The following is a 24,569-nucleotide window of genomic DNA, read 5'->3' as shown; positions in this document are numbered from 1 at the left end:
AGAGTACTGGAGTTTCAGCTTTAGCATCAGTCCTTCCAATGAATATTCAGGACTGATTTCCTTTACTATTAACAGGTTTGATCTTGCAGTCCAAGAGACTCTCAAGAGTCTTCTCCAACACCACAGTTCAAAACCGTCAATTCTTGGGCTCTCAGCTTTCTTTATAGTCCAACTTTCATATCCATACATGACTACTGGAAAAACCATAACTTTGACGAGATGGACCTTTGTTGGCAAAGTAATGTCTTTGTTTTTTAATATGCTGTCTAGTTTGGTCATAGCTTTTCTTCCAAGGAGCAAGTGTCTTTTAATTTAATGGCTGCAGTCACCATCTGCAGTGATTTTAGAGCCCCAAATAATAAAGTCTGTCACTGTTTCCATTGTTTTCCCATCTATTTGCCATGAAATGATGGGACCAGATGCCATGATCTTTGTTTTTTGAATGTTGAGTGTTAAGCTAGCTTTTTCACTCTCTTTTTTCACTTTCATCAAGAGGCTCTTTAGTTCCTCTTCGCTTTCTGCCATTAGGGTGTTGGTCATCTGTATATTTGAGGTTATTGATATTTCTCCCGGGAAACTTGATTCCAGCTTGTGCTTCATCCAGTCTGGTGTTTCACATGATGTACTCTGCACATAAGTTAAATAAGCAGAGTGACAATATACAGCCTTGACGTACTCCTTTCCCAATTTGGAACCAGTCTATTGGTCCATGTCTGGTTCTAACTGTTGCTTCCTGACCTGCATACTGATTTCTCAGGAGGCAGATCAGGTGGTCTGATATTCCCATCTCTTGAAGAATTTTCCACAGTTTATTGTGATCCACACAGTCAAAGGCTTTGGTGTAGTCAATAAAGCAGAAGTAGATGTTCTTCTGGAACTTTCTTGCTTTTTCTGTGATCCAGCAGATGTTGCCAATTTCATCCCTGGTTCTCCTGCCTTTTCTAAATCCAGTTTGAACATCTGGAAGTTCTTGGTTCAGGTACTCTTGCAGCCTGGCTTGAAGAATTTTGAACATTACTTTGCTAGCGTGTGAGATGAGTGCAATTGTGCAGTAGTTTGAACATTCTTTAGCATTGCCTTTCTTTGGGACTGGAATGAAAACTGACCATTTCCAGTCCTGTGGCCATTGTTGAGTTTTCCAAGTTTGCTGGCATAGTGAGTGCAGCATTTTCACAGCATCATCTTTTAAAACTTGAGATAGCTCAACTGGAATTCCATCGCCTCCACTAGTTTTGTTTGTAGTGATGCTTCCTAAGGCCCACCTGACTTTGTACTCCAGGATATCTGATTCTAGGTGAATGATCAGACCATCATGGTTATCTGGGTTATTAAGATCTTTTTTGTCTAGTTCTGTGTGTTCTTCCCACCTCATCTTAGTATCTTCTGCTTCTGTTAGGTCCATAGAAGAAGATTGATGATTTGTTTTGTTTTTTTCTACCAAGGACTCTGCCTTCAAGGTGGAGAATAAAATGCTTCAAATTTTCAAAAAGTAAAACCTTGGTGACCAGAACCAAAATTTTTGGCCTAGAATTTTTTAGGTGACACATTAGCTTACTGTTTATAGACTATATGGGACAAAATATCTTCCTCTTCCTATACCTCTTTCTTGGTCTCTTAGATTCTATCCCGTTCCACCTTTTTGAAAGAGCTAGCAAGATATCTTTACTCCTGGACCCATTTTAATCCTCCTTTCTCACTTTTCCCTTTCCCTTCTGGATTCTGATGTTTTCAGAACAAATCCTCAGGAACATGATTATTTTTGTTTTGTTGTTTGCTCAGTCCTGTCCAACTCTCTGCAACCCCATGGACAGAGGAGCCTGTGGGCTACAGTCCATGGGGTTTTCCAGGCAAGAATACTAGAGTGGGTTGCTATTTCCTCCTTCAGGGAATCTTCCTGACCCAGGGATCAACCTTTTCACCTTTTTGAAACAGCTGGCAAGGATTCTTTTCTCCTCAATACATTTTCATTCTTCTTTCTCCCTTTGTCCTTTCCCTTCAGGGTTTTGGATGTTTTCAGAACATATCGTAAGGAACATTACCAGAACTCTGAGTGGCATTGCCAAATAACTGAAATTAGAAGTTTTTCTTACAGTGCTTAACAGAGAGGAAGCACCTGGTTATGATAATCTGACGAGCTATGCTGCAAGTATTAGAACTTATCTAGAAATATTTGATATGTACTACATAAAACACTACTAACAAAGCTAGTTGATGTGATGGAATTCCAGTTGAGCTATTTCAAATCCTGAAAGATGATGTTGTTAAAGTGCTGCACTCAATATGCCAGCAAATTTGGAAAACTCAGCAGTGGCCACAGGACTGGAAAAGGTCAGTTTTCATTCCAATCCCTAAGAAAGGCAATCCCAAAGAATGCTTAAACTACCACAAATTGCACTCATCTCACACGCTAGTAAAGTAATGCTCAAGATTCTCTAAGCCAGGCTTCAGCAATACGTGAACCGAGAACTTCCAGATGTTCAAGCTGGTTTTAGAAAAGGCAGAGGAACCAGAGATCAAATTGGCAATATCTGCTGAATCATCGAAAAAGCAAGAGAGTTCCAGAAAAACAACTATTTCTGCTTTATTGACTACACCAAAGCCTTTGACTGTGTGGATCACAATAAACTGCGGAAAATTCTTCAAGAGATGGGAATACCAGACCACCTGACCTGCCTCTTGAGAAACCTGTATGCAGGTCAGGAAGCAACAGTTAGAACTGGATGTGGAACAACAGACTGGTTCCAAATAGGAAATGGAGTATGTCAAGGCTGTATACTGTTACCCTGCTTATTTAACTTCTATGCAGAGTACATCATGAGAAATGCTGGGCTGGATGAAGTACAAGCTGGAATCAAGATTGCTGGGAGAAATATCATTAACCTCAGATATGCAGATAACACCACCCTTATGGCAAAGAGTGAAGAGGAACTAAAAAGCCTCTTGATGAAAGTGAAAGAGGAGAGTGAAAAAGTTGACTTAAAGCTTAACATTCAGAAAACTAAGATCATGGCATCTGGTCCCATCACCTCATGGGAAATAGATGGGGAGATAGTGGAAACAGTGTCAGACTTTATTTTCTGGGGCTCCAAAATCACTGCGGATGGTGACTGCAGCCATGAAATTAAAAGACGCTTACTCCTTGGAAGGAAAGCTATGACCAACCTAGATAGCATATTAAAAAGCAGAGACATTACTTTGCCAACAAAGGTCCGTCTGGTCAAGGCTATGGTTTTTCCAGTGGTCATGTATGGATGTGAGAGTTGGACTGTGAAGAAAGCTGAGTGCCGAAGTATTGATGCTTTTGAACTGTGGTGTTGGAGAAGACTCTTGAGAGTCCCTTGGACTGCAAGGAGATCCAACCAGTCCATCCTAAAGGAGATCAGTCCTGGGTGTTCATTGGAAGGACTGATGCTGAAGCTGAAACTCCAATACTTTGGCCACCTCATGCGAAGAGTTGACTCATTAGAAAAGACCCTGATGCTGGGAGGGATTGGGGGCAGGAGGAGAAGGGGACGACAGAGGATGAGATGGCTGGATGGCATCACCGAATCGATGGGCATGAGTTTGAGTGAACTCTGGGAGTTGGTGATGAACAGGGAGGCCTGGCATGCTGGGATTCATGGGGCTGCAAAGAGTCGGACACAACTGAGCGACTGAACTGAACTGAACATAAATGCATAGATGAGCTTGTAACAAGGTATTTGAAAGAGAGCTCAGGAGCTAAAAAGAAGAAAGGTGGAGAGAGCTTGGCAAGTAGACACATGACATAAAGTCTACCCTTAGTGTTAGGGTGAGCTTGCTAGGTTCACTAATACGGTGACTTGGGTTTAATACTCATAGTTAAACAGGAGACCAAGGCCTTGGGTACAAATGAAGCAGGGAGTTGGGAATTGAGACCCCTGAGTAAAGTCAGGACTTGAAAAGACAGCATTTTCAATAGAATAGTAGATTATTAAAAAAAAAAAAAAAGTGGTCCAGTGATAAAGATAATGAGGAAGTCTATATTGGCATTGTCTCTGAGTAGATGGTAAAGTCTCATCTGAAAATTCTATTCAGTTTTTTAAAAATCTTTTTATGAAAGATTTGAAGCATACACAAAAGTAGAGGACTAGTATAATGAATCATTATGTATCCATCAGCCAGCTTAGTAGTTACTCTTCCATTTTTGTTTCATTTTTCTGCATTACATTGATTTGTTTCTGCATTATATAATTTTGCTTGTAAATGGTCAAAATTAGAATATTTATCTCTAGCCTGCTTCTGCTGCTAAGTTGCTTCAGTCATGTCTGACTCTGGCCTAAAGACCTTTAAAAAACAGAACAGTTTTTATATATTATGTCCAATGAAGTTAACAGTTCTTTAGTATCATCTAATACCTAATTCATGTAAAATTTTCCCTGGTCGTCTCAAAAATATTTTTCTTAGAGTTGATTTGTTTGAATTTAGAATCTCCTCTCTCTTTTAAAATTAATTTGCTGATAAAACCAAGTTGTAGAATTAACCACATCCCGTACTGGGCTAGTTTTAAAGCCTCATAATGTCATTTCAACTACTGCACAATTTCACTCATCTCACATGCTAGTAAAGTAATGCTCACAATTCTCCAATCCAGACTTCAACAGTAAGTTAACTGTGAACTTCCAGATGTTCAGGCTGGATTCAGAGGAACCAGAGATCAAATTGCCAACATCTGTTGGATCATCGAAAAAGCAAGGGAGTTCCAGAAAAACATCTGCTTTATTGACTACACCAAAGCCTTTGACTGTGTGGATATAGCAAACTGGAAAATTCTTCAAGAGCTAGGAATACCAGACCACCTGACCTGCCTCCTGAGAAATCTGTTTGCAGGTCAAGAAGCAACTGTTAGAACCAGACATGGAACAACAGACTGGTTCCAAATTGGGAAAGGAGTACATCAAGGCTATATATTGACACCCTGCTTATTTACCTTATATGAAAAGTGCATCTTGAGAAATGCCGGGCTGGATGAAGCACAGCTGGAATCAAGTTTCCCGGGAGAAATATCAATAACCTCAGATACACAGATGACACCACTCTTACGGCAGAAAGTGAAGAACTTCACTTGATGAAAGCCTCTTGATGAAAGTGAGAGAGAGTGAAAAAGTTGGCTTAAAGCTCAGCATTCAGAAAACTAAGATCATGACATCCAGTCCCATCACTTCATTGCAAATAGATGGGGAAACAACAGAAACAGTGAGAGACTTCATTATTTTGGGCTCCAAAATTACTGCAGGTGGTGACTGCAGCCATAGAAAAGCTATGACCAACCTAGACAGCATATTAAAAAGCAGAGACATTACTTTGCCAACAAAAGCCCATCTAGTCAAAGCTATGGTTTTTCCAGTGGTCATGTATGGATGTAAGAGTTGGACTATAAAGAAAGCTGAGCACCAAAGAATTGATGCTTTTGAACTGTGGTGTTGGAGAAGACTCTTGAGAGTCCCTTGAACTGCAAGGAGATCCAACCAGTTACTCCTAAAGGGAATCAGTCCTGAATATTTATTGGAAGAACTGATGCTGAAACTCCAATACTTTGGCCACCTGATGCAAAGAACTGACTCATTGGAGAAGACCCTGAGTCTAGGCAAGATTGAAGGTGGGAGGAGAAGGGAATGACAGAGGATGCAATGGTTGGATGGCATCACAGACTTGATGGAAATGAATTTGAGCAAGCTTCGGGAGTTGGTGATGGACAGGGAAGCCTGGTGTGCTGCAGTCCATGGGGTACAAAGACTTGGACATGACTGAGTGAGTGAACTGAACTGAATGTCATTTAGCACATTCATCTATTCATATAGTAAATAAAGTGGTTCTTAGATTTAATTGTTTAATTCAGTTCAGGCTATTATGGTCATTATTTTAAGAATACTTTAGAGATGGTGCTAAATACTTCCAATTACATTTTAGCAGGAGGCACAAGATGTTTGGTGGTTGGTATAATGTGAATTGTATCCCTTCCAAATTCGTATATTGAAGAGTTAATTCCCAGTAAGTACCTCAGGGGGTAACTGTATTTGGATATAAGGTCTTTAAAGTGTGATTAAGTTGGAATGAGGCTGTTTGGGTAGACTCAGTCCTGTCGGACTGGTGTCCTTGTTTTGTTGTTCAGTCACTCAGTAGTGTCTGACTCAGACCCCGTGGACTGCAGCACGCCGGTCATCCCTGTCCTTCACTATCTCCTGGAGTTTGCTCAAACTCATGTCCATCGAGTGTCCTTATAAGTAGAGGAAATTTGGGCTTGCAAAAAGACCCCAGGATACGTGCCTACAGAAGAAAGGTCATGGAGGGATGCATGAGAAGGCAGCCGTCTAAAACCCAAGGAGAGAGCCTTCAGAGAAACCAACCCTGATGGCCCCTTGATCTTAGACTTCTAGTTCCAGAACTGTGGGGGGAAAAAAAAAATCTGTTGTTAAAGCCACCCAGTCGGTGGTATTTTGTTTTGTTAGCCCTAGCTAACCAGTATAGTTGTTCTATTTTCAGTGATATTAAGATTAATCTTTGAGTTCAGGTGGTAACAGCCCTGAGTCACTCAGTCATGTCTGACTCTTTGCGACCCCATAGACTGTAACCTACCAGGATCCTCTGTCCACCAGCTTCTCCAGGCAAGAATACTGGAGTGGGTTGCCATTCCCTTCTGCAGCGATCTTCCTGCAGAAGATCTCAGGTCTCCTGCATAGCAGGTAGATTCTTTACCATCTGAGCCAACAGGGAATCCCAGCCTTATACATACATTGGGAAATGTTCATCCCTTTTCCCTAACGTTTATAGTAGATGTATCCATTGATTTCTTCCCCTAAATCCATCATTTCATTAGGAGTTGAAAATGGTGATTATATTAATCATCCTACATTTATTAGCATGATCTGTAAACTGAAGGATTTTTCCTCACTATTTGATTACCCAGAAATGGTCTATAGATTCTTTTCCCATATTTATTCATTTTTAATTCTGACATCCTTCAAATCACCTGAGAATCCTTAGCTTCACATTTTAGCTCTTGGATTTACACTAATAGAGTGAGCCAAGGAGCCCCAAACTGAGAAACTTACCTAAAAAACTATTCCTATGCTGGTGATGTCCCTTACACACCTGGAAGATACAGTGTGGAACTGTTCTTTCTGGAGGAGCAAGTCCTCAAGAAAGTCCCATGCTTGTCTCATGGTAAAGATGAATTCATATTCTAAAATTACAAAACTCAGGGGGAAGTAAATAAGACATAACTGAATGGAAATTTAGATCCCCAGAAAATTTATGTGAGCCCAGGGGTAAGGATTCTGTCCTCTTCTCTATCAGTACTTGCAGCATTATAGACCTCATCCTTTATCATGACTTAGAGAACAGCTGTGTTTAAAGCTTCTGCTCAGACACTTGTCAAAACTCCAGATTCTTGAATACAACTTATACTCAACAGATCTATGTGAAAGTTGAATCTCAAACGTAATACATCCAAAACTCCTCGTGTGCCCCTTCTGTTCTGCCCGTGTCTCTCCCCATGTCTGTTGATGGCAGTTCTGTCCTTACAGTTGCTTTCATTGGAACTGTCCTCGATTCTCTTTTCTCTTAGAACCCATATTCAATCTGTCTAGAAGTCCTGTCTGTTCTGCCTTCAATATATATCCAGAATTTGACAATTATTTACCATTACCACTGCTATCACCCCAGTTGGAGCTTTATGTTTTGACTGGATTACTGTAGGAACATTTTTCCATTATAATGGAGTTTATCTAGTAGAAGAGTTAAATTTGTAGTTTCATAACCACATTTCTGCTTTATACTCAGAGAATCTTATTTAAAACTAAATCTTGTAAGTCATTTAAAAAGTGCTACTTTATGTATAAAAAAACAGCAAGGTTCAACAGTATACTACAGTGACTATATTCAGTATCCTGTAATAAACCATAATGCAAATAAAAAAATAGTGTAAATAAGTAGCTTTTTAAAAAGTACAACTTTATCCAATTTTTCTTTTCTAATCTTAAGTAATTATGAGTAAGAAAGAGCTTAGTAGGATGGGGGCAGAATCTTTTGGAAGCACCTTGTATATTAGGACAAGCTATTGACTCAACTGGAATAATATGAAAATGTTAATTATATTTTAGTCTCTGAATTGGACTGTTTCCCCATATAATGCAGTATAATGTAATTAGTCATAGATTTGACTCATAGGTGAATTTAAATGAAATGAAGAATGTGGTTTATAGATGATCTGTTAGAATTTCCTTTCTAACAGAAAGGAACAGTGCCCAAAGTGAGAAAATCAGTTGCCTCTAATTCAAATCAACAACGTATCTATTCATGTGAAAATCATCGTGTGTGTGTGTGTGTGTGTGTGTGTGTGTGTGTGGGAGAGCCACTAAGTGGTTTCCGACTCTTTGTGACCCCATGGACTGTAGCCCACCAGGCTCCTCTGTCCATAGGATTCTCCAGGCAAGAGTACTGGAGTGGGTTGCCATTTCCTTCCCCCAAAAATCATAGTAAAGTATTATAAAGGTTTATATGGTTTATCCAGTAGTCTTGTATGGATGTGAGAGTTGGACCGTAAAGAAGGCTTAGTGCTAAAGAATTGATGCTTTCAAATTGTGGTGCTGGAGAGTCCTTTGGACTGCAAGGAGATCAAACTAGTCTATTCTTAAGGAAATCAACCCTGAATATTCATTGGAAGGGCTGATTCTGAAGCTCCAGTACTTTGGCCACCAGATGCAAAGAGCTGACTATTGGAAAAGATCCTGATGCTGGGAAACATTGAAAACAAGAGGAGAAGAATGCAGCAGAGCATGAGATGATTAGATAGCATCACCTACTCAATATCCTTGAATTTGAGCACTTCGGGAGATAGTGAAGGACAGGGAAGCCTGGTGTGCTACAGTTCATGGCGTCACAAAGAGTTGGACATGACTTAGTGACTGAACAACAGCAATGTAGTTTCAAACTTTTCATGTATTTTCTCCCTGAGAAGGTAGTGTGTGAGAAATAAGTGGATATATGGGTACTATAGACTATTACTTTCATCCATCTTAAGAATGCATTTTTTCTTTTACCAGAGTGGTAGCAGTTAAAATGGGCAAAATTAATCAAAATACAGAAGTTATGAAGTATCTACATTTCTTCAATGATTTTTTTAAAAAATAATTCTTAAAGGAGTCAGTTGGATTCAAAGATTGCAATGAGCATTCAAGACTGAGTATCTGTTTGTGAGGAAAAGGAGACATTTCAAAGAATAGAAAGCTGGTATTCAACTTCAAGTGAAGTGTGTAGTTTAAGAAGCTATGTTGAGAGTGTAGAAGAACTTGGTAGCTACTATAGCATCAATTTTAACTACCTTTCTTCTTTAAGGTGAAATAAGCATTATGCCATGTCTTAAGAATTCAGCAAGCCCAGGGGAAGTGGAAAAGAACAGGGAGGGTGGGTGAGAGGTGACTAGATGGCAATAAGATCATTTGAACTATTGAATAATTTTTTTATCAATGAAAGTTGGGTGCTTTTCATGAAAAATATTTCTGGATGTGAATACTAAAGTGTATACAGAATCATTTAAACAGTTAAAGTTGTTGGAAGTTGACTTTATCATATTCAAATCCCAAAGTATGTAACACTGACAGTTACTGAAGAAAATTGAGATGCCTATCTGTAATTCATGATTTAGACAGATGTAGAGTTAATAAATTGGAAGCTTCAATTGCCATTTTAATCACTGAAGTTACCAAGGCTAGAATTACAGAAGTGACAGTTTAGAAATCACCTGATCCAGTCTCCTATTTGTACCTGTAAACTATCCGATACCCTTGTCAAAGATTGAAAGCTAGTATGAGAGGGATCCTGAATTACTTTCACTAAATAATACATGTTCTAAAAATAGCTATTGAACTACATAAGGCATATAAATTCCACAGGAATCTAATTATATTTGTAAAACCCTGTTTTAATTTCTGCTTAATGTAAGATTAATTTTGGAGTCCTGATGTGTTTTTAAACAGTTTACAAACAAGTGTGGTGACTGCTGCTTTGAAAACTCAGTCATTTGTGTTTGTGTAATTTTTTACAGACCATTGACTGCAGTCTTAATGCTTCTTTTCTGTAGACTGCTTGGAGTTGAACACATTTTATTCCAGTTTCTCTGTGTTCACAACACACTTAAGAAGATTCAGCATCAGAAGGGGGAGGTGACGTGGTATCAGTTTTACAAAATAATACCTGTGCAGCTTATTCCCAACAGAGTTAGTACATATGATATTTGTGAGTAGTAACTGGTTTAAAAGCCCACTTCTGCAAAATAGTTATGGATTACTTCTGATGTTACTGTGTCCTACATAAAAATGAGATTTCTTTCACACTGAGAACATTTCTTTGTATTACAAAAGAGTTACTGTTTCTTATTTCGTGGAGACATAATCTCACAAGCATTTCCAGTATACAGCCTTTAGGTAGACTAATTGTGCCTCAGTCTAATGGCTACAAATGCAACACGGTGCTTTTAAACAAAGAAAAGTATATACTCATCTTTAATAATACAAGCCCCCTGGGGGGAATGGGCAGCATTTCTTAATCAGTAATAGAATATTCCTTTTCTGCAGGTAATTTTCTCTCTGATTTTAGTAGTCATACCCTCAAAAATTCTTCCAGACAGTACATTTTTGTTAACTTCATATATATAAGAAAGTATGTATATAAAAGAAATAGATTTCCTCAAACAGTTCTGACTTTTTACTACTGTCATCATTGCAACAGACTAAGGCTGACTGACTGTTTTTCTCCATGGCACCATTCCTTCATAAGAGCTTGTGTCTAGGTTGGTTGCACATTAAAGAGGAATCCCATCAGCCTTAAATGTGCTCCCATTGGTATATGTATCCATAGACCTCCTATTTTCAAACCAACCTTGAGCAGACATTAGATACAGGTGCTTTATCATTTAGGTAGTGACTGCTGCTTATTGAGAGTCAAGGTTGACAGTAGCCTTTATCTGTAGTGCATTTTAACTAGCTTTTCCTTAAAAATCAAAAGAAAGACAAAAGACGCCTAAATTTAGAAATATTTGTCTTGAAATGGTCTGAATCAACTAATCAGCTTAATGCTTTACTTTATTTCTAATTTGATATGCATTGCTCCTTCCATGTTTTTATCAGTTTGACCTCCATTGGCTTTTTGTCTTTACCTTGTTCTAATTCTTAAGAGATATATGGATAATTGATAGTTTAAGTGTGTTAGTTGCTCTGTCATGTCTGACTGTGTGACCCTATGGACTGTGTGGCCCCCCAGGCTCCTCTGTCCATGATGTTCTCCAGGAAAGACTACTGGAGTGAGTTGCCATTCCCTTTTCCAAGGGGTCTTCCCAAACCAGGGATTGAACCCAGGTCTCCTGCATTTCAGGCAGATTCTTTACCGTCTGAGCCACCAGGGAAGCCCCAATTGATAATTGATAAGGGAACTCCAAATTCTTTGGCCATTTCACCTTTGATTTTTCTTTCTTGTTCATTTGCATGACTTTTACATTTTGAGAAATTTTGAACTCAGTATTTTTCTCTTTTAATCCGGGACTTTTGTTCTATGAATTCAATAAAAGGAAATACATACAATAAAACATGAGCTTTCTCATATGTTAAAATTGAGAGGACTACCTTGGCTTTCATAGGTACTGTTATGGACTGAGTTAGCTGCAGATATGTTTTATCCTTCAAGAAAAGGGAAAAATGACCCTGAAAGTAATTCAGAGATCAGCAGGACCACCATTGCCTCCACAGGCACAGAGCACACAGTTCCAGAGGGTGAAGTTGTCCCCTCCTGAGTTTCAAAGTGGAGCCACCTCCTCAGTTTCATTGCGCCATGTCCCTGCACATGGCCTCAGGGGCAAGGCTGCCTCCTGTGGCAAGGGTATGAGGCCACACATGACAGTGGGCAGAAGACAAAGCCACCACCTTAGTGGGCCCGCAGGCACAGCTCTGAACCAGAGAGTCATTGTTGAACCTTACGTGTAATGTATTAGGTTGCTGCAAATGTAGTTGTAGTTTCAGACCATGAATTTTAAATCATTATAACTTGGCTAACACATCTTTATTAATCAAAATAGGAGCCATTACAATCAACACATTTTTGCCAACAAGAAATAAGTTTATTACTGTAGTATAAAAATCTGTGCTTTGGGATTTGATGAGCTCTTGGAAAGCATTTTCTGCCTCCTGCTGGGTGTGGAAGCATTTTCCCTGCAAAAAGTTGTCCAGATGCTTGAAGAAGTGGTAGTCAGTTGGCATGAGATCAGGTGAATATTGTGGACGAGGCAGAACTTTATAGCTCAATTTGTTCAACTTTTGAAGCATTGGTTGTGTGACATGAGGTCAGACGTTGTGGAGTATTGGGCCCTTTGTTTTGACCAATGCCAACTGCAGGCATTGCAGTTTCTGGTGCATCTCACTAGTTTGCTGAGTAGATTCTGGAATGGGTTAAGACTTTTGAGATGGTTAGGATAGTTTGCATATATTTTTCAACTGAAAACATGCATTTTGGGAACCAGAAGGGGGAAAGTTCTACAGTGAATGGTCTCCCCTCCTCCCAAATCCATATATTAAAGGCCTTACACCCAGTAGGATGGCATTTGGAGATAGGCTTTTAACGAGGTAATTATGGTTAAATGAGCCCATAAGCTGTGGTTTCATCGCTAAGCTGTGTCTCTGTTTGTGATCTCAGGAACTGTAGCCCACCAGGTTTCTCTGTCCATGGAAATTTCCCAGGCAGGAATACTGGAGTGGGTTGCCATTTCCTTCTCTAGGGGATCTTCCCAACCCAGGGATTGAACTCACATCTCCTGCAATGACAGGCAGGTTCTTTACTGCTAAGCCACCCGGGAAGCCTGAGCCCCTAAGGTGACCTAATCTAATTGGTGCCCTAATCTAATAGCACTGTCGCGCTTATAAGAAGAGAAAGAGACACCAGAAGTGCACATGCTCAGAGGAAAGGCCATGATAAAATAAATTTCTGTTGTTAAAGCCACCCCGTCTGTGGTATTCTGTTACGGCAGCCCAAGTAAACTAGTAGAGGTATCATACTGAAAACATAGAAACTTTTCTTACATTTAGAAAACCAATGATGATGTCAAATTTCAAAGGAAAAACAATTTTTAATTATTTAAAGAACCAAGACAAAAGTATTTTTTGTTAATGAATAACTTTGAGTAGATAATGATATTACATGTCAAAATAATATTTTTTAATTAACAGACTTTTTTAGAGCAGTTTTAGCTTTACAAAAATATTGTACAGAAAGTATACAAAGCTCTCACATACTCCCTCTCTCTCTGTACTGTTTTTCCTGTTACTAACCACTTGTGTTAGTGTGATACACTTTTTACAATTGATGATTGAATATTGATGTATAAGTCTATAGTTTACATTAGGGTTCACTTTGGATAGTTCTATAGATTTTGAAAAATATATAATATCTGTACCCACCACTACATTATAAACTGTAGTTCCACTGCCCTAAATTTCCACTATGTTTTATCTATTTATTCTTCCCTCTCTCTGCCCAAATAATTAGACGTTAATAAACTGATCTTTGACATATATCAGTTTTATAATGAGAGCAGCAGGGACACATTCCTACATCTTCCCCATTCACCAGTTTTTCCTTGGTGGTAGATAAGTAATCCCCACTATAGGCAGAGGTAGGAGAATACATCTGTGATTCCTTCTCTCAGTGAAATTCCTTGACTTCCATGTATCATAAAAACTGACAGTGTAACCAGGACCAGATGATGAAAAATTGTTATTGTAGACATTGTTCCATGTTCAGAATTCTTTACCCGCTGTTCTCAAACAGAGGGAAGTGTGGAGTTGTATTGATGAAATAAGATACGTACAGAAGAATAAATAGATCACAAGTGTACAGCTTGATGAATTTTCACAAGTTTTCACAAGTACACAGACTGAGAAGCTGATAGTCCTGTAGAAATGAGCAATATAGTTCTAAGAAGATGGAAATGTCTGCAGCACCGCCCCTAAATGGTGTCACAGGCACTTAATTTCTTTTTTACTTATTAAATCTTCGAAATCCTTATACCTCTACTTCACTTTTCCTCTATTGTGTTCTAAAACTGAATAATATGCATAAATAGTGAGCATCATTGTCACTTTGTTTTCTTCCTAACCTTCATGGAATGTTTTTTAAAGTTTGTCAGGTGTTATAATTGCTAAGGTTTTCAGTAAGTCTTCTTTTTAGCTGATTAATGAAATTTCCTTGTATTTATGGGGCACTAAGTATTTGTGTCTTTTTATCATAACTAAGTGTTGAACTTTATTGAAGGTTTTATTTTTTGTCTTTTGAGATAATCATGTGTTTTTTTCTTTTAATCTTATAGTTTGTAAAATATATTGAGTAGGTTTTGGTTTGTTTTTTTTTTAATTATCTTTGAATTCCTGAAAATAATCTCATCTGGCCAAAATGTATTATTCTTTTAAGTCATTAATGGATTCTATGACTAACAATTTGTTTAAGATTTTATCACATATTCATAGATTGATATTTAAGTTTCTTATATTTTCTTTATCTAGTTTCATATCTCCTTGTCTAGTTAATGTGTCAAAGTTGTTTCATTTGTAGAGGTCAGCTTCTTTTTATGTTTTCTGGACTCCACAATTATATGTTACAAAGAGTATCCATTTCTTAAAGAACTAGTAAAATTTGCCAATTAGATCATTTTTGCCTGGACCCACCAATTTTTATGATTTTTGGAGAAGATATTCAAGGTCTGTTCAATTTTTAAAGTTTTGTTTGGGTCTTAGGTTTACAACTTGTTAGTCCCTCAGTCATGTCCGATTCTTTGAGACCCCTGCCAGACTCCACTGTCCATGGGATTCTCCAGGCAAGAATATGGAGTGGGTAGCCATTCCTTTCTCCAGGGAATCTTCCTGACCCAGGGATGGAACCTGGGTCTCCTCCACTGCAGGTGGACTCTACCACCTGAGCCACCAGCAAAGCCCAAAATTTTGTTGGTTTATTCTTATTTTCTAATTTTAGATAAATTTTAATAATTTATAGTTTTTTCCACTTCATCTCAATTTTAAATTCATGAATAAAGAGTAGAAGGTGAGCAAACCTTGGGGACCCAGGAGTGTAGAATTTGATCTGTGCCACTGGCTAATGTTTTACCATAAATAAGTGGTAGTAGCCAGATGAAGGAATGAAATGCCCTTGTGTAGATTATAATTCCAGTAGCTGACTTTTTAGAAAATTTCAGCCAAATTTGTTGTAAGCATGTTTTTCCAGGGTGACTGAACTGTCCTTAAATATTTTAAAAGATATTGATGGAAAATAAGATTTTCCTAGGCAACATTTTGGGAACAGCTATTTTGCATGAAGCGCTAGTTCTCAAAATGTGGTCCACACTCCCTGGTGAACCACAGAGAGTCAGGCAAACTATTCTTGGTAATACTAAGATGTTATTTACCTTTTTAAATTCTGTTATCATTTTTATTAATCATGGGAAAGCAATAGTGAGTAAAACTTCTTCTCCTTTAGCAGAATCAAGGCAGTGGTGACAAGCAGTATTAATAGCCATCTTAATCTTCACTGCCATACACATGTAGTGTTTTTGGTTTTTTTTTTAGCTGTTTTTTAAGCAGTAACTAGTATTGACATTATTAAACCTTTATTTTTCAATATTGACTTCCCTGGTAGGTCAGCTGGTAAAGAATCTGCCGGCAGTGCAGGAGACCCCGGTTCAATTCCTGGGTTGGGAAGATCCGCTGAAGAAGGGATAGGCTACTCACTTCAGTTTCCCGGGCTTCCCTGGTGGCTCAGATAGTAATGAATCTGCCTGTAATGTGGGAGACCTAGGTTCGATCCCTGGGATGGGAAGATCCCCTGGAGAAGGAAAAGGCTACCCACTCCAGTATTCTGGGCTGGAGAATTCCATGGACTTTATAGTCCATGGGGTTGCAAAGAGTCGGACACAACGTATTAATAGCCATTTTATTCTTCACTGCCATACAAATGTAGTTAAAAAAAAATCTATTTATTGAAGCAGTAACTAATACTGATTTTATTAAATGTTTATTTTTCAATACATTTATTTCTAATAGTTCATGTGAAAAAAGTGGGAAGAATGCATAAAGCACATCTGTAGTACACTGAATGCTGATGGTGGGTAGTGTTGAAGAAAAACCCATGTTCAGTAGTTTTATTTGAGAGCTGAACTCTCCACCTTTCCATGGCATACCATTTTTACTCAAATGATTGACAAGCTATGGGTTTCAGACCTGGATGTTTGGCAGTATTTGTTGCAAGTGATAAAATTTGACTTTTAAACAAAAATTAGCACTTTGAAAAACTTGTATGCGCTGTGATAAGCTTAACTACTGTCCTGTAATTAAAGAACTTGGCTCATGTTGGTAATAGTCATTATGAGACATTCATATGTGTTCAGCAGTTAAGTTCATTTTCATGTTATGTTTCCCAAGATCACTTCTCTGTTTGCTTTGATAGTTCTCTAGTTGCTGCCTCCAGGCCCTCAAAGTGTTAAAGCCACGTGGTGTATGCTGCTCAAAAGTGTTTAGACCCCAGCAGAAAACGGGGGCTTCCTAGGTGGCTCAGTGGTAATGAATCCGCCTGCCACTGCAGGAGATGCAGAAGACTCAACTTTGATCCCTGGGTTGGAAAGATCCCTTGGAGGAGAAAATGGCAACCCACCCCAGTCTTCTTGCCTGGGAAATTCTATGAACAGAGGAGTCTGGCAGGCTACTCTCCATAGGGTTGCAAAGAGTCAGGCACAACTGAGCACACACACTCGCAGACAGAAAACAGTTTTCAGTTGTTTATTTATACAGCCCCCTCTTTTCTAGAACCCATACCAGTGTCTAGGGAGCTAGACAGGGATGGATTTGAACTAGCAGTCAACAACCAGGCTGTTTTCAAATCAGCTCAAAGACTAGCATTTTGTTAATAAGTTCATTAACTGTGTTTGGCCTCTTCCTTTCAGCATAAATTCTCTGAAATAAATCACCTAAGCTGTCCTATAAATATATCACCGTTGGGTAGCCTCTAGTTCTTCTTTCAAGTTTAGATGTGTATAAACACAGCTTTATTTCTTCCTTGATCTCCTCACATCCCTTGCTAAAGTACTTCTGTTTGGCTTGCCCTGTTCGTTATCCAGGCATACTTAATACTTGGTATTAAAAAAAGAATTTTTATAAGCTGAGGTGCCAAGTCTTGTTGATTTGATTTCAGTGAACACTTGTGACTGTGATTTTTGGTGCCAGGTACAGTATTTGATTGTAAAAATGCAGGTTTGAATGCAATATGGTGCTTTTTAGGATATCACCATTCAATTAATAAGACACACACACACATAAGTGTGCTACAGCTTGGCTAGTGCTGCTGTTGAGGCACATGCAACGTGGCCTGGAAACCCAGAAGGGGGAGGACTTGTTTTCCGGGAAGTGTCTGTAAAAGACAACTGTGAGCTCAGCCTTAAATGATAGAAAGTATTTCTTAAATTCAGAGGAAAAGAAGTGATTTACAGGAAGAGAGAACAGCAAATTTGAAAGTGGGAAAGCAGAAAAGGGTAAATTTAGGAAACTGCACAAAGATTTGCATAGTGTTGGTATGGAATGTTCATGGAGGGGACACCAAGACTTGAGAGCTAGTTTGGAGTTGGGTTTTAAAGGATTTAAAGGGACTTTTTGTTTTTTAAAGAGGAAAGACTAAATGATCTTTTTATTCTCTGTTTAGAAAATATTGCACAATTGTTGTATGAAGAGGCAATAAAAAATTATGCAGCTAAAAATATAGTGAAAAGATAGAGAAGATTATACTAATATGTGAGGACAGTTAAATTGATAAAAATGTTATGAGTTTTTAAAATTTTAAGTTTTTAATGTCCATGGTAAAAGTTTCTTTTTAACTTTTTACTTTGAAATATGTGTAGGTTCAGTTGTGAATTATGAATTACAGATTCACAGAGAAATCCTGTGTACCCTTCAAACAGTCTACTTTATTCAGATTTTAACAGTTGCATACACTTGTGTGTGTGTGTGTGTGTGTGTGTGTGTATTAGTTATATGCAATCTTATCACATGTGTGGATTCTTATGAGCAAACCACAATCAGATACATAACAGTTCCATTACAGGAATTCTTTGTGTTGCCTAACGAACCTTTTTTGACATCTTAAGAAACTTAGACTGTTTGTTTTTTTAATTAAAGTAATAGTTGATTTTTTGGTTGTTCAGGTGGCACTAGTGGTAAAGAACCTTCCTGCCAGTGCAGGAGACTAGGAGACATGGGTTCGATCTCTTGTGTTGAGAAGATCCCCTAGAGGGAGGGCATGGCAACCCACTCCAGTATTCTTGCCTGGAGAATCCCATGAACAGAGGAACCTGGCAGGCTACAGTCCATAGGGTCGCAAAGAGTCGGACATGACTGCTGTAACTTAGCACATAGTTGATTTATAATGTTAGTTTCAGGTGTACAACATAGTGATTCAGTATTTTTACAGATTATGCTTATTTAAAGTTATTACCATATAATGACTACATTTATCTGTGCTGTACAATATATCCTTGTTGCTTATCTATGTTATGCATAGTGGTACCTCTTACTCCCATAATCCTCTCTTTCCCCTTTTCCTTCTCCTCACTGGTAACTACTAAGTTCTTTATATCTGTGAATCTGTTTTTCTTTTGTTACATACATTGATTTGTTTTATTTTTTAGATTCTACAGGTAAGTAATAGCATAGGGTATTTGCCTTTCTTTGTCAAATACTTATTCCACTAAGGTTAATACTCTGCAAGTCTATTCATGTTGTTGCAAATAGACTTAGACTGTATTGTGTCCCCCCGAGTGTGATCTTCAGATCACCTGTAATAGAATCACCTAGTGTGCTTGTTAAATACACAGAGTCCTACCCTAGACACATTGAATTAGATTTCCTTGGACTGTGACCTACATTTAAATAAACTCCCTAGGTGCTTCCTAAGGTGCTTCTTATACTATACTTATGAGGATATGACTTTGAAGTGATATTCAAAAAGTAAAACGAAACGTGAAATATTTTTACAGTATATTTTTAACAGTGTATTAAAATTTTTATTTCAACATGAAATAAATATGAAAACTATTAAGATATTTAACATTCCTTTTTTTCCTACATGGTATTCAAAATCCAGTGTGTGTTTTACGCTTACTGTGCATGTCAGTTCAGATTAGCCACATTTCAAGTGCTTAATAACAGGTCTAACAAGTGGCTACCATACAGGGTAGACAGAGCAAACAGCCAGCATAAAGGCCCTAAAGAAGATTCATGTAGAGATAGCATTTGACATTCAGAAGTTGAAATTATTCAGAAGTTGAAACTAGAGCTTTGGAAAAAACTCAAACTAGATATATAGATTTAAAAATCATTGCCATAAAAGAGTTGTCACACAGTATAATTCTCAGATTTTCAGTGAAAACTTATTAGAATCACCAATAGGGCTTTTTCTAATTGCATGATCCCACTGCAAGGGGTTGTGGAACCACCTGAAGGAAGGGGAGAAATGGGGAGGTGTGTATGGATCTCAGGGAGAGGGAGAGTATAGGCAGATACGGAGTTTCTCCTTTGTCGATTCTGATACAGCCCCTCCCTACAAGCCCCAGTCCTGGTGGGGAACCACTGGTGGTTTAAAGGGAGTTGATGATAGATGCCAAGAAGACCATTGAGAGATGGATGGAGTGCGAGGGAAGCTGAGCAAAGGAGGAGGTCAGGGCATTTGCAAATTAAGATGTTGATGATGATCACTGGGGACGGACTTTAAATGGAATGTTCATCTGGGCCAAGATGGATTCTAAAGATGCCAGTGGAGACTGCACTGCTGCCTCGCTCCTGAAGGTTAGAGCTAGAGTGGCTTTAAGAGTGGCATGCTGTGCCCTTCCAGGCAGAGTTCCTCAAATCCTTCCTTTAAACTTGGCTAAAGTCCATCTATGTTCCCTTTCTTGTCCTTTCAGCAGTTATTAGTACATTTTAGTTAATTTTTTTGTGCATTAACACAGCCTGTCCTCATCCTGGCCACACTAGAGGATCACCTGGGGAACTTTTTAATAAAATGTACCCATTCCTAACTCCCTCCCCTTCTCAGAAAAAGTCAAAATTTCTCAGAGTGGAGCTTGGCCTGGACATCACTATTTTTTAAAACTTAAATGATTCTGATGAGCTAGGGTAAAAAGCTGTTGATGCAGAAAGCATAGTAAGGTCTGTGACAGAAAATAAGTTTTGCTCATCATTGTGCCTCCAGAGTTTGACTCATTGTGTGGCATATGGTTGGTTAGCTCTCAGTAAATGTTTGTTAAGTAAATGAAATACTAAAGAGCTAACAAATGAGGATGTGTGGCCAGGGAACTAGGCAGGCCCTTGTGTATAGCTTAATAAATTAACATTTCCTTTTTTAATAATGATTAGTTACCAGGTGGATTCTTAAACACACTGCAATTTGGAATCCTTACTAGTGTGAAACTTACCCCAAACTGGTCTAAATCTCAGTACTGACATAAAATCTCAGGTATAAAAATAGGCTTAGAAATGGCAAAAATAAACTCAAAATGGATTAAAGATCTAAATGTAAGATCAGAAACTATAAAACTCCTCGAGGAGAACATAGGCAAAACACTCTCCGACATAAACCACAGCAAGATCCTCTATGACCCACCTCCCAGAATATTGGAAATAAAAGCAAAAATAAACAAATGGGACCTAATGAAACTTAAAAGCTTTTGCACACAAAGGAAACTATAAGTAAGGTGAAAAGACAGCCCTCAGATTGGGAGAAAATAATAGTAAATGAAGAAACAGACAAAGGATTAATCTCAAAAATATACAAGCAACTCCTGAAGCTCAATTCCAGAAAAATAAATGACCCAATCAAAAAATGGGCCAAAGAACTAAACAGACATTTCTCCAAAGAAGACATACAGATGGCTAACAAACACATGAAAAGATGCTCAACATCACTCATTATCAGAGAAATGCAAATCAAAACCACAATGAAGTACCATTACACGCCAGTCAGGATGGCTGCTATCCAAAAGTCTACAAGCAATAAATGCTGGAGAGGGTGTGGAGAAAAGGGAACCCTCTTACACTGTTGGTGGGAATGCAAACTAGTACAGCCGCTATGGAAAACAGTGTGGAGATTCCTTTAAAAAATGGAAATAGAACTGCCATATGACCCAGCAATCCCACTTCTGGGCATACACACTGAGGAAACCAGATCTGAAAGAGACACGTGCACCCCAGTGTTCATCACAGCACTATTTATAATATCCAGGACATGGAAGCAACCTAGATGCCCATCAGCAGACGAATGGATAAGGAAGCTGTGGTACATAGACACCATGGAATATTACTCAGCCATTAAAAAGAATTCATTTGAACCAGTTCTAATGAGATGGATGAAACTGGAGCCCATTATACAGAGTGAAGTAAGCCAGAAAGATAAAGAACATTACATCATACTAACACATATATATGGAATTTAGAAAGATGGTAACGACAACCCTATATGCAAAACAGAAAAAGAGACACAGAAGTACAGAACAGACTTTTGAACTCTGTGGGAGAAGGTGAGGGTGGGATGTTTTGAAAGAACAGCATGTATATTATCTATGGTGAAACAGATCACCAGCCCAGGTGGGATGCATGAGACAAGTGCTTGGGCCTGGTGCACTGGGAAGACCCAGAGGAATCGGGTGGAGAGGGAGGTGGGAGGGGGGATCGGGATGGGGAATAGGTGTAAATCTATGGCTGATTCATATCAATGTATGACAAAACCCACTGGAAAAAAAATAAATAAAGGAAAAAAAAAAAAAGAAATGGTAGGGTTATTATCTAAGTCTTTTTGTTTGATTGAACGTACCACAAGATATAATATTGTTCCACTGAATACAATATACAAGAAAAATTATTGCATTTTGGATACAGGATTTTTCCCATTAATTTGAAGCAGTTACTTTCAAATTTCACAGAATTAACTATAACTCAGTAAATCCTATTATATTTAAAATTTAATGCTGTGACTATTCAAAGCATCCTATTTATAAGAATAAAATTCTTTGTTATGACCCTTTTAACTGCAGTAACTTTAACTCTTCGGCAGTTGCCTTTTACTTCTAGTGAAGACAGATGGAAAGAAATAAAATGTTTTACAAAAGTAAGCTGGTAGTCACTAATATACTGTATCATTGTCATGATTAATCATGGATGTAGTTTATTGAGCGCCCATAGCCTAATAGTAGTAGGTACCTCAATAAATGATAATTCTTTCTGGTACAGATGTAGCTAATGCTGTTCACAGGGTTTAGAAAATCAGGTTTAATCTGACGTGGTTTAACATTCTAAAAATGCATTAATTTTTCCACAGATGAAGAGAAGTAAAGAATTGATAACTAAAAACCATAATCAAGAAGACATAAGTATTCTTCGTTGTTGGAAATGTAGAAAATGTATAGCAAGTTCTGGTTGTTTCATGGAATATCTTGAGAATCAAGTGACTAAGGTGAGTACTGGTAACTGTATCATCTTCAAATGATTTCCTAGTATAGGATGCTGGGGACACGTCTACACATGCACCCATATCCCTCCATACCTGACAGCTTTTACCTTATTTTACCTGATCCGCAGAAAACAGTTCAGAGTGGTGAATATTCAAGAGGCATCCAACCTTCCACAGTTACCATCATTTTACCTCCAGCTACTAACAATAATGTGACCTTAAAAGTTTTAAGTGCAGTATCACAGACCTAAGTTGAAGATAATAGTCCATGTTTTTTTTTTTTTTATCCCTACTGTGAGTGAACCTTAGACATCACCACACAATGAAATTAAAAAAAAAGTAGAAAATGTTTTTAGCATATAAAAAAAAATATATATATATATAAGTATATATATAACACATGTATTGTTGTTGATTTTGTTGTTATTTAGTCGCTCAGTCATGTCCGACTCTTTTGAAACCCCATGCACAGCCTGCCTGGCTGTTTTGTCCGTGGGATTTCACAGTCAAGAATACTGAAGTGGGTTACTGTTTCCTTCTCCAGGGGATCTTTTCCATGCAGGGACCGAACTTGTATCTCTGTGTCTCCTCCTTTGGCAAATGGATTCTTTACCACTGTGCCACCTGTGAAGCCCCAATATATATTAGACATATATTATTTATACACCTGTATGTTTATATAGGTGTATATATTACACAGTCAAAGGAGAAGACTCTTGAGAGTCCCTTGGACTGCAAGGAGATCCAACCAGTCAATCGTAAAGGAAATCAGTCCTGAATATTCATTGGAAGGACTGATACTGAAGCTGAAACTCCAGTACTTTGGCCACCTGATGTGAAGGACTGACTCATTGGAAAAGATCCTGATGCTGGGAAAGATTGAAGGCAGGAGGAGACGGGGACAACAGAGGATGAGATGATTTAATGGCATCACCAACTGGATGGACATGAGTTTGAGCAAACTCTGGGAGTTGGTGATGGACAGGGAGGCCTGGTGTGCTGCAGTCCATGGGGGTGCAAAGAGTTGGAGAGGACTGAGCGACTGAACTGAACTGATTACATATATACATATGAATACACTGAGAGCAATATGCAAGAGGCAGTATCAAAGAAATCCATACTAGATAGTTATCCATGGACTTCACCGGGAATTCTCAGTTTAGCAGAGAGTGGTTATAATTACCTGTCATTGTTTTCCCCTTCTTTGAGTGACTTGCTTTTTTTTTTTGCCTCATTTGATCATGATTATTTCCTATCCACTCTAAACAGATTAGCCAACTTGAAGTGGTAATAGTGAAAGACTTTGGTTACATGCTTACTGCATGTCAGATAATTTTAAAAAACTGAAAACATTTTAATTAGGGGAATAAAACTTTTCATGGTGAGTATTTATTGGGTATAGTATAGCTTTTTATAAAAAAAATTTTTATAGATAAATTTTTTCAGCCCCGCTATGAATCAGATCAAGATGTATGATGTTTTCATCACCCCAGAAATCTCTCGTCTGTTTTCAGGCAATATTCACCCCCTCACATGGAAACCACTGTATTAATATCTATCACTGTCGACTAGTTTTGCCTGTTCCTGACCTTCATTCAAATGAAATCATATACTCTTTTGTACCTGACTTACTTTGCTCAACATAATGTTTTAGAGGTTCATTTATGTTTTGTATGTAGTAGTTTGCTTCCTTTTTCCTGAGTAGTATGCCATTAATGAATATTCCACAGTTTATCAATTTTGTATGCTGATAGATATAATTTTCATTTTGGGGTTATGAATAAAGCTGCTATCAGTATTCTTATAAAAGACTGTGTTTGTGTTTTGTTACTTCTTTTTGATGTATATATATAGGAATTATACAGTAGGTGTATTTTAAGGATTTTAGAAACTGCTTGTAGTTTTCCAAAAAAATGTTCATTTCTAACAGCAATGATGAGAATTCTAGTTGCTCAATATCTTTCTGTACATGTGGTATTTTCAGACATTGTAATTTTGGACATTGTGGTAGATATAGTGGTATATCATTATGTGCT

At 38.1% G+C, this 24,569-nt stretch overlaps 1 protein-coding gene across 6 annotated transcripts in view; it reads left to right on the top strand.

Moving 5' to 3' along the window:
- The window catches only part of RNF180 (ring finger protein 180), a 450,665-nt gene that overhangs the window by 194,999 nt on the left and 231,097 nt on the right, over positions 1–24,569 (top strand). For all 6 annotated transcript variants that reach the window (XM_043887817.1, XM_043887816.1, XM_043887818.1 and 3 more), the window contains one exon: positions 22,402–22,536. In XM_043887817.1, coding sequence (XP_043743752.1) covers positions 22,402–22,536 — 135 coding nt within the window. The remainder of the gene's footprint in view (positions 1–22,401; positions 22,537–24,569) is intronic.

This window comes from Cervus elaphus, chromosome 25 (assembly GCF_910594005.1).
Source record: "Cervus elaphus chromosome 25, mCerEla1.1, whole genome shotgun sequence".
In the NCBI taxonomy this organism is placed as follows: domain Eukaryota; kingdom Metazoa; phylum Chordata; class Mammalia; order Artiodactyla; family Cervidae; genus Cervus; species Cervus elaphus.
Note: the sequence above shows the minus strand (reverse complement) of the source record. Positions and strands in the feature narration are given on the sequence as shown.